Genomic DNA, 10,028 nt, shown 5'->3' on the forward strand with positions numbered 1-10,028 from the left:
CAATCTTCTACAGGTTGCCAGCCAGTTCACCCAGCACCATTTGTTAAATAGGGAATCTTTTCCCCACTGAATGTTTTTAATTGACTTGTCAAAGATCAAATAATGGTAAGTAGCTGGGTTCATCTCTTGGTTCTCTGTTCTGTTCCAGACATCTACTTCTCTGTTTTTGTGCCAATACCATGCTGCTTTGATCACTATCAGTTTATAGTACAGTCTCAGATCTGGTAGCATGATTCCTCCTTCTGTGTTTTTATTGCTGAGTAATGTTTTGGCTATTCGAGGTTTTTTCTCATTCCATAGAAAACGAAGTATTATTTTTTCAGGATCTTTAATAGGAATTGCATTAAAATTATATATTGCTTTGGGTAGTATAGACATTTTAACAATGTTGATTCTTCCCAGCCATGAGCATGGTATGTTTTTTCATTTGTTAACATCTTCAGCTATTTCTTTTCTTAAAGTTTCATAGTTCTCTTTGTAGAGATCTTTCACATCCTTTGTTAGGTATACTCCCAGATATTTCATCTTCTTTGGCACTACTGTGAAAGGAATAGAGTCCTTGACTGTTTTTTCAGCTTGGTTATTGTTGGTATATATAAAGGCTACAGATTTATGGGTGTTGATTTCTAGCCTGAGACGTTGCTCTATTCCTTGATCACTTCTAAAAGTTTTGTGGTAGAATCCCTAGTGTTTTCCAGATATACGATCATATCATCTGTGAAGAGTGAAAGTTTGATCTCTTCTGACCCTATGTGGATACCCTTGATCGCCTTTTCTTCCCTAATTGCAATGGCTAACACGTCCATTACAATGTTAAAGAGCAATGGAGACAATGGGCAACCTTGCCTGGTTCCTGATCTAAGTGGAAATGATTTCAATTTAACTCCATTCAATACGATATTGGCTGTGGGTTTCCTGTAGATGGCCTCTATCAGTTTAAGAAATGTCCCTTCTATACCAATTTTCTTAAGTGTTCTGATCATGAAGGATGCTGGATATTATCAAAAGCTTTTTCTGCATCAATTGAAAGAATCATAGGGTCCTTATTTTTTAGTTTGTTTATGTGCTGAATTACATTTACAGATTTATGTATATTGAACCAGCCTTGAAACCCTGGGATAAATCCCACTTGGTCATGGTGCATAATTTTTTGATGTGTTGTTGGATTCTGTTTGTTAGGGTCTTATTGAGTATTTTAGCATCAATATTCATTAGTGATATTGGTCTATAATTTTCTTTTCTTGTTGGGTCATTCCCTGGTTTGGGGATCAAGATGATGTTTGCTTCGTAGAATGTGTTGGGTAATATTCCTTCTTTTTCTATATTTTGGAAGAGGTTTAGTAATATAGGTACTAGTTCTTCTTTAAAGGTTTGGTAGAATTCTGACGTAAAGCCATCTGGTCCTGGGCTTTTCTTTTTAGGGAGATTTTGTATAATTGATGCTATTTCAGAACTTAATTATAGGCCTGTTCAACATTTCCACTTCATTCTGGCTAAGTCTTGGTAGGTGGCGTACTTCCAGGTATTGGTCGATTTCTTTCAGATTTTCATATTTCTGAGAGTAGAGTTTCTTGTAGTATTCGTTAAGGATTTTTTGAATTTCTGAGGGGTCTGTTGTTATTTCATTGTTACCATTTCTGATTGATGAAATTAGAGATTTTACTCTTTTTTTCCTGGTTAGGTTGGCCAAAGTTTTATCTATTTTATTGATCTTTTCAAAAAACCAACTTTTGGATTTATTGATCTGTTGTATAATTCTTTTGTTTTCGATTTCATTTACTTCTGCTCTGATTTTGGTTATTTCTTTTCTTCTGCTGGGTTTGGGGTTGGAGTGTTCTTCCTTCCCCAGTTGTTTCAGATGTCCCATTAAGTTGTTAACTTCCTCTCTTTTCGTTTCCTTGAGGAAGGCTTGCAGTGTTATAAATTTCCCTCTTAGGACTGCCTTTGTAGTATCCCAGAGGTTCTGGTAATTCGTGTCTTCATTGTTGTTTTGTTCCAAAAATTTGGTGATTTCCTTCTTAATCTCGTCTATCTATCCTTCAGCATAAGGTTGTTTGGCTTCCATGTTTTTGTATGGGTATGCAGATTCCTGTTGTTATTGAGTTCAACTTTTATTCCATGATGGTCTGAGAAGATGCAAGAAATAATTTCTGTTCTTTTTAATTTGCTGAGATTAGATTTATGGCCTGGGATGTGGTCAATTTTGGAGTATGTTCCATGGGCTGATGAGAAGAATGTGTATTCAATTTTTTGGGGGTGAAATGTTCTGTGGATGTCTGTTAAGTCCAGATGTTGAATGGTTAAGTTTAAATCTAAAATCTTTGCTTAGCTTCTTTTTGGAGGATCTATCCAGCACTGCTAAAGGGGTGTTAAAATCTCCAACTACTATGGAACTGGAGGAAATCAAGTAACTCATGTCTCTTGGAGTTTCTCTTATAAATTGAGGTGTGTTCTTGTTGGGTGCATAATATTAATAATTGAAATCTCATCATATTGAGTATTACCTTTAGCAAATATGAAGTAGTGTCCATCCTTATCCTTCCTTATTTCGGTTGGTTTAGAGCCTATTGCGTCTGCTAATAGGATTGCGACACCTGCTTTTTTCTGCTTTCTATTTGCCTGGAGTATAGATGACCATCCCTTCACCTTGAGCAGGGGTCCTCAAACTATGGCCTGTGGGCCACATGAGGCCGTGTGATTGTATTTGTTCCTGTTTTGTTTTTTTACTTTAAAATAAGATATGTGCAGTGTGCATAGGAATTTGTTCATAGTTTTGTTTTTTTTTTTTTTTTTTTTTTAACTGTAGTCTGGCCCTCCAACAGTCTGAGGGACAGTGAATTGGCCCTCTGTTTAAAAAGTGTGAGGACCCCTGACCTTGGGTCTATATTTGTCTTTTAATGTAAGATGTGATTCTGGTATGCAGCAGATATCTGGCTTGAGTTTTTGTATCCAGTCAGCCAACCTGTGTCTCTTCAGTGGACAATTTAAACCATGCACATAAATTGAGAATATTGATAAGCCTTTCAAGAGTCCGGTGGACATTTTTAATACCTTTGCAACTGCGGAAGTTGGATTTGGTGACAATTTTCTGGGTGGGTTTACTTTTGTGGTGGAGGTGGTCTTTATGGAGGATAGGACTGAGAATATCCTGGAGACCTGGTTTAGTTATGGCAAATTTCTTCAACATGTGAATGTCATTGAAGTATTTAATTTCTCCATCATAAACGAAACTCAGTTTAGCTGGGTACAGCATCCTGGGTTGCAAGTTATTTTGTTTTAGGAGATTAAAAGTCGATGACCATCCTCTTTTAGCTCGAAAGGGCAAGCAAACATTCAAGCTCTCAGGAATGTCCAACCTGTGTCCCCTCAGGCTGCATGCATGCATGCAGATTATTTGACTGTTTTGGTTATCTTTGGTATGGGATATCACAAAAAACAAAAGATACGCACAGACATTTTCTTTTGTTCATCAGTTTTCCTTAGTGTTTGTGTATTTGAAGACAACTCTTATCCTTCCAATGTGTGACAGAGAGAAAAAAGGACTGGACACCCCTGGTAGAGCAAGGGCTTTGAGAAGTCACTTCTAATGCTTTTGCTCCCCCTCTGCAGCTGGGATTAAATTTACGTTGCTGCTGCATATGTTGCTTGCTGTTCCCTAATCCATAGTAGAGTGTCGTTTTCAGTTGTGTTTTTCATTATATTTTGATTGGAAACCCCCCAAAATGGTATTTTGTTGTTTGTTCTAAGGAATTTAAACATCGATGAAAGAAAATATATAGGGAAATTATTACTTTTGCCATTTTGTTAAAAAGAAATTCCCAAGTAGTCATACTTTATAAGAGTCTCTAGTACCTTAAAATGCCTTTTGTATCTTAAAATTTCAAGGTCTTAAAATAAAACATTTTTCATAACAGAATATTAACTGACCCACAGTAAAAGATGGATTGATAGTTCTAATTGTGAACTTTGATATTTTTGAACTTAGGACTGTTTCAACATAAGGTGTATTGTAAGACTTGATAGATATCAACAGTTTGATTGTAATTAGATTTTTCTACTCTTAGAAACTTTTTAGCGTAGGAAGAGTTGTAGAATTTGAGGAAGAGATGAATTTTAATTTTAAAAACAAATACTAAATTTACAATTGTTTGCTTTCAGTCAGAAATTGGGTTTGGGAAAATGGAAACCTACATCAAATTGGAAAAGCTGGGAGAGGTAAGTAAACACTTATTTCAAAAATGTAAGGCACCTCTTTCTTTGTTCATCATCTAAACTCTCCTACTCCACGGTTTTTATTAACCAAGTGTGAAAATGTAAACACAGTTGTCTACAAGATTATATACTTGTCTAAAAAGGCAAAAGAAAAGTTAGAAGGGCTAACACCCTTCAGTCTTTGAAATGATCCCATCAATTTAAGAAGAAATGAGCATTGTTTTATAGCTTTGTAATCTTTTATTAAAGCACAAGATATTGTGCTTTCTTGGTAACAAAATGGACAGCCAAACAGTTGCGGTCAGCCTTCTGGCAGTGTGTGCTGTGTTGTCATACAGGAAATTTTGTGAGTTCAAAACCATGAAAAATCAAAACACTGTCTTTAAACATAAAAACACTTTCATTGGGCAGCACCTGTGGCTCAGTGGGTAAGGTGCCGGCCCCATATACCAAGGGTGGCGGGTTCAAACCCGCCCCGGCCAGCTAAAACAGCAGTGGTAACTGCAACAAAAAATACTGGACGTTGTGGCGGGTGCCTAGAGTACCAGCTTCTTTGGAGCCTGAGACAAGAGAATCACTTAAGCCCAAAATTTGGAGGTTGCTGTGAACTGTAACGCCATGACACTCTACCAAGGGCTACAAAGTGAGACTGTGTCTCAAAAAAACCCACTTTCATTGAAGATTAAAGAAATTCTTAAGACCTCATTTCTTTTTTAACTTTCTACTAGTACTACTAATTTAGAAATGGCCTACCTCCCAGAGTAAGAAAGGGCAAAATAATATGGAATATAATATAAGAAATTTTATATATTATATATAATATAATTATAATATATAATGTATAATATTATATATTATATATAATATAATTATAATATATAATGTATAATATTATATGTATAATATTATATGTATAATATTATAATATATATATACATATAATGTATATGTATATATTATATGTATAATATTATACGTATAATATTATATGTATAATATTAATGTATAATATTATATATTATAATTATATTATATTATATATAATAATATAAGAAAATAATATGGTTAATAGGGAAGACTTAAAGGAGTTTGAGGTATAAGCAATGATGGAAGAGATCTCCTGTACAATATATTTTTTAAAGAAGAGTTAATGTACAAAGATGTCATTGAAAAGTCTGGAAACATAGGTAAAATTTTTATGATTTAACAATTTATTAATTATATTGTCAGTTAATATGCTCAATTAGAATCCTTCAATCTCCATACGCCACTGCAGGTAAAGCACTTTTAAGTGCTTTTATTCCAAAATTATTGATCTAGTTTTTGATCTGATAATCTGTTAATAAAGTACAAAAAGTAAATTATGTGTTTTCATACTTTTGAGGCACTCCGTAGTGTTACAAGGGTATGAAAGCTGAGCATATGAATTGGAAGTTCTCCTTTCTGTAAGAAAAACCAAAACAGAGCATTGTTGATTTTTCTTTGCAAGATGGAATTTAAAATATGCTTAGAAGTTAGAAATTCAGTCAGAGCTCTTTATCATACAGATGGTGTTTGATAGACTCTCATGATACTTGTTTTTCTTTTTCTTTTTTTTTTGTTTTATGATTTTTTTCTTTTTCCTTGTTTTTGTCCTCATGGCACTTTTGATGTGTCTTTAAAAATATGTTTTATAGGGCACATATGCAACAGTATATAAAGGAAGGAGTAAACTGACAGAGAATTTGGTGGCATTAAAAGAGATCCGACTGGAACATGAAGAAGGTGCGCCCTGCACAGCTATCAGAGAAGGTAGAGTACTTCCATAGAGTGCTTTAAAACCAACGCTGCAGAGTAAGAGTTTATTTTGTGTAAGTAAAAAGAATTGAGATGCAGAATAGATGAAGGAAAGATACAATTGGACCTTTAAAAAGTTAATTTCTGAAACAAAAATATTCAAAAGAAAGGAAGATTACATTATTGTATAGCTTATAATGAGGTCGTATGAAGTCATTAAAAATCACTGTCATAGACAAATATTTCACTTAGGGAAGTGTTACATATTGATATGGGAGAACATGATACTATAAATTAGCTATGTAAGTTAAACATAAGTGAATGGTGTATAAACATACTTATATCGTGATAATATTTTATAAAGAAAAGATATATTATCTAGAAAATAATTTGAAGCAAATGATTAGTAATGTGGAAGGAAAAAAGGTATATTGCACTTTATATCTAAATTAATCCCAGAAGTCTCAAAAAGTTAAGACTTAAGAAAAAAATGGAAGCGGATGCAGAGGCCAGGCATAGAGGCTCACACCTGTAATTTTAGCATCCCGAGAGGCCGAGGCAGGACAATCCCTTGAATTCAGGAGGAGAATCACTTGAGCCTAGGAGTTTAAGGTTGCAGTGAGTTGTGGTGATGCCACTGTGCTCTGTCTCAAAAAAAAAAAAAAAAAAAGATGATATAGAGAGTATTGTGATAGTGGGGACAGTTTTAAGTATGATATCATCAAACCCAGAACCACAAATGAAAAGAAAAGATTAATTCTGTTAAAATTTTTGCTGTAAATCCTCTGGGTGGATTCTTGTTTTAAACTTAGGAGAATCTTAAAGTCAATCAGTTCGTATTTTAAACTTACTTGAGGTTTTGATAAAGACTGGCTACCAGAGACTAAATAATTGGTTTTCTTTTCTGCCTTTCAGTTTCACTATTAAAGGATCTAAAACATGCGAACATAGTAACCTTACATGACATCGTTCACACAGAGAAATCTTTGACTCTGGTCTTTGAGTATCTGGTAAGCATTTCGTAAAAATTCAGTGTTTAATTTTGTTTTAATGAAACATAGCAAATTGGACTTTTTGACAGCCTCAGGGATAGTATTGTTTAGTTATTGGTGTTTAATTAAATTGTGCGTGTGGTGTATTCAGTGTTTTTACTTGAACAACTTCTTTTAAAAATCAAATGCTTTTAAATGAATCAGCCATGCATTCTGAAAACTATATATCAAATACTACAGTGAATGCTGTGTTTTTTTCAGGATAAAGACCTAAAACAGTACATGGATGACTGTGGAAACATTATGAGTATGCATAATGTAAAGGTATGTTTTAGTATATTATTTTAATTTAGATTAAAACATAGATGGACTAGATTACTTAATAAAATATACCAGCCTCATAACTATTCTTCAGGGTTTTTTGTTTGGCATTTTAACTAAGTTATTGTCCTCTGAACATACAGTCTTTACTTACAACTTCTGTTAACGATATTATAGCTTTCTTAGGATCATACCATTTTGGAAAATTGTTTCACTATTTTGACATCTCCATTCACATTACAACTGATTATTCTAGATGTAAAATACATTTACAGTTGTGTTCTGCTTTAAAAATATAAGCGATGGATGCGTGTTGCAAAAAGCATCCTTTAAATGGCAGACTCCTAATACAGCAGAACCTCCACAGCTGACCACCTCCCTACACTGACCACCTCCTTAAGTTGGCCGAATTTTCATAGACTGCACATGCACCACATGTATGTATCACTACAGTAGGCTCGCTCCTTATGTTGACCACTCCGTATGTTGACCAGCTTGCCATAGTCCCTTGGGTGGTCAACTTACAGAGGTTCTACTATATGTTTAAAATGGTATTTAATATTAAATATAAAGCAACAATAGGCCAGGCACGATGGCTCGTGCCTCTAATCATGGCACTCTGGGAGGCTGAGGCAGGTGGAGTGCCTCAGCTTAGGAGATTGAAACCAGCCTGAGCAAGAGCAAGAAGACCCTATCTCTACTAAAAAAGAAAAACTAGCCAGGCATTGTGACATGTCCTGTGGTTCCGGCTACATGGAAGGCTAAGGCAGGAGAATCACTTGAGCCCAAGAGTTTGAGGTTGCTGTTTGAGGTTGAGCTATAATGAAGCCTTGGTCCTCTGCTCACAGTGACAGACTGAGACTCTGTCTTAAAAGAAAAGAAAAAAGAAATAAAAACAACAACTTTTTAGGGTGTAATGTAATGAATAATAACACTGGGAACATGCAGGTATTGTGACCACTATGCAATACCAATCTGTGCTGTCAGGAGCAAAAGTGAGAAAATCGATGTGTTTTCTTACTGCAGTATATCTAATATCCAATTCAAGTAGTGCTAGAAAAGCAAAAGCTATTGAGTAACAGCACTGGACATAGTTGTGTCCTTACAGTAGGTTTCTTCGACCTGATTGGTGTACTCCAAATTTAGCAAAGATTTATTTAACCAAACTTACTCAACAGCTTATGAGAACCTTTTCTAGAAATAGGCTGTCTCAGCTGTTTGAAGCATTTCTAATTCTGTGGATAGTAACTTTAAACTTACATTTTTTTTTTTTTAAATAGTAAATTTGGTGGCTGTAAAGGAGAGCCAGTTTCTGTTACTAAAAGACAGCTCAGAACATACGGATAACACATTGCTAAGAATTTTAGAATATGGCTTTAACTGGATTTCCATACATACACTATGAGGATTGTCATTACATTTTACATTTTGTTTTGTGAGGGATTGTGCCATTTGTATATCCTCGTGTTTGTGGTTTTGTTTTGTTTTTCCTGTTTTTATATGGACAATAATTTGAAAAGAAAATAAGGCCCTTAATTATAATTTGACAGCAGTTTGAGAAGTTTGTCTTTAAAGCCCTGGTCTACATGGCTTGCTTAAGTTGGAAACATTTTATTGTTTATTTGTTTCAATTACCTTTATGATCTCCAAACATAAAAGTAACAGGCATATGTTAAAATAGTAATTTTATAGTTTTTAAAACATAATTATGCAGACTGTAAGAATCTGCTGCTGAGAGTTCTCTCTGGCCCCCTGGCCTGCCTTATCCTCAGTGTTCTGATGCTTTGTTTTTCATTAACAGATAAACTACGGGTAAACTCTTGAATCCTCTGTACTTGAACTTGTGTTTCATAACCCTCTTTTCTCAAAATCCACAACAAAAACCCTACCTTAGCCTTATAGGAGTGCATTTTCACAGTCATTCAGAGCACTATGGTGCTAATGCCCCTTGCTGAATCACAGCAGATTTTGAAGGCTGAGTAGGAGGTGCTGAAAGTAAAGTACCCAGGAGGTGGGTGATAGAAGCTGGTTTAGGTTATTTTTATAACAAGTAATTTGCTAGAGCTATGCAGTAAATGCTCTTTGATATCTCAAACTTTTTATAAAACCACGAATTCTGATGCTTTATTTTAGAGACACTGTCCAAGATCAGGTTTTTTTAAGGGGAGGTTGGTTATTTGTTTTGCCAGAATTTTATAATCAAACTCTAAGCTTTAATAGACCTTTAAGTTTATGAAAATCTGTTTAAGTCATTTTCTATAACAAATGAACTGTTACTGCTAAGATGAATTTTCATATTATTTATAATATTTTCATAGTTACTAATGCTTCAAATAGAAGAATTAACTGTAAAATTCAGAAACCAACTATATAAGGACAAGACATTGTACCTAAGAATGTGATTGCCTTTTTTTTTTTTTTAAAGAGACAGAATCTCACTTTGTCGCCCTTGGTAGAGTGCTGTGGCGTCATAGCTCACAGCAACCTCGAGCTCTTGGACTTAGGCGAGTCTCCTGCCTCAGCCTCCCGAGTAGCTGGGACTACAGGTGCCTGCTACAATGCCCAGCTATTTTTTTGTTGTTGTTGTTACAGTTTGTCCAGGGCTGGGTTCCAACCTGCCACTCTCCGTATATGGGGCCAGCACCCTACTCACTGAGCCACAGGCACCACCTGATTGCTTTTTTTAAAAAAATCATGTTCTAGGCCAGTTGCTTTTCTGCTTACCAT

General features: G+C 34.9%; 1 protein-coding gene across 3 annotated transcripts in view; it reads left to right on the forward strand.

Moving 5' to 3' along the window:
* The window catches only part of CDK17 (cyclin dependent kinase 17), a 108,084-nt gene that overhangs the window by 77,708 nt on the left and 20,348 nt on the right, over positions 1-10,028 (forward strand). For all 3 annotated transcript variants that reach the window (XR_008378899.1, XM_053584842.1, XM_053584841.1), the window contains exons 6-9: positions 4,159-4,215; positions 5,889-6,003; positions 6,904-6,998; positions 7,242-7,304. Coding sequence is in view for 2 of the 3 variants with exons in the window: in XM_053584842.1 (XP_053440817.1) it covers positions 4,159-4,215; positions 5,889-6,003; positions 6,904-6,998; positions 7,242-7,304 (330 nt within the window). In the remaining variant the exon portion in view is untranslated. The remainder of the gene's footprint in view (positions 1-4,158; positions 4,216-5,888; positions 6,004-6,903; positions 6,999-7,241; positions 7,305-10,028) is intronic.

This window comes from Nycticebus coucang, chromosome 3 (assembly GCF_027406575.1).
Source record: "Nycticebus coucang isolate mNycCou1 chromosome 3, mNycCou1.pri, whole genome shotgun sequence".
In the NCBI taxonomy this organism is placed as follows: Eukaryota; Metazoa; Chordata; class Mammalia; order Primates; family Lorisidae; genus Nycticebus; species Nycticebus coucang.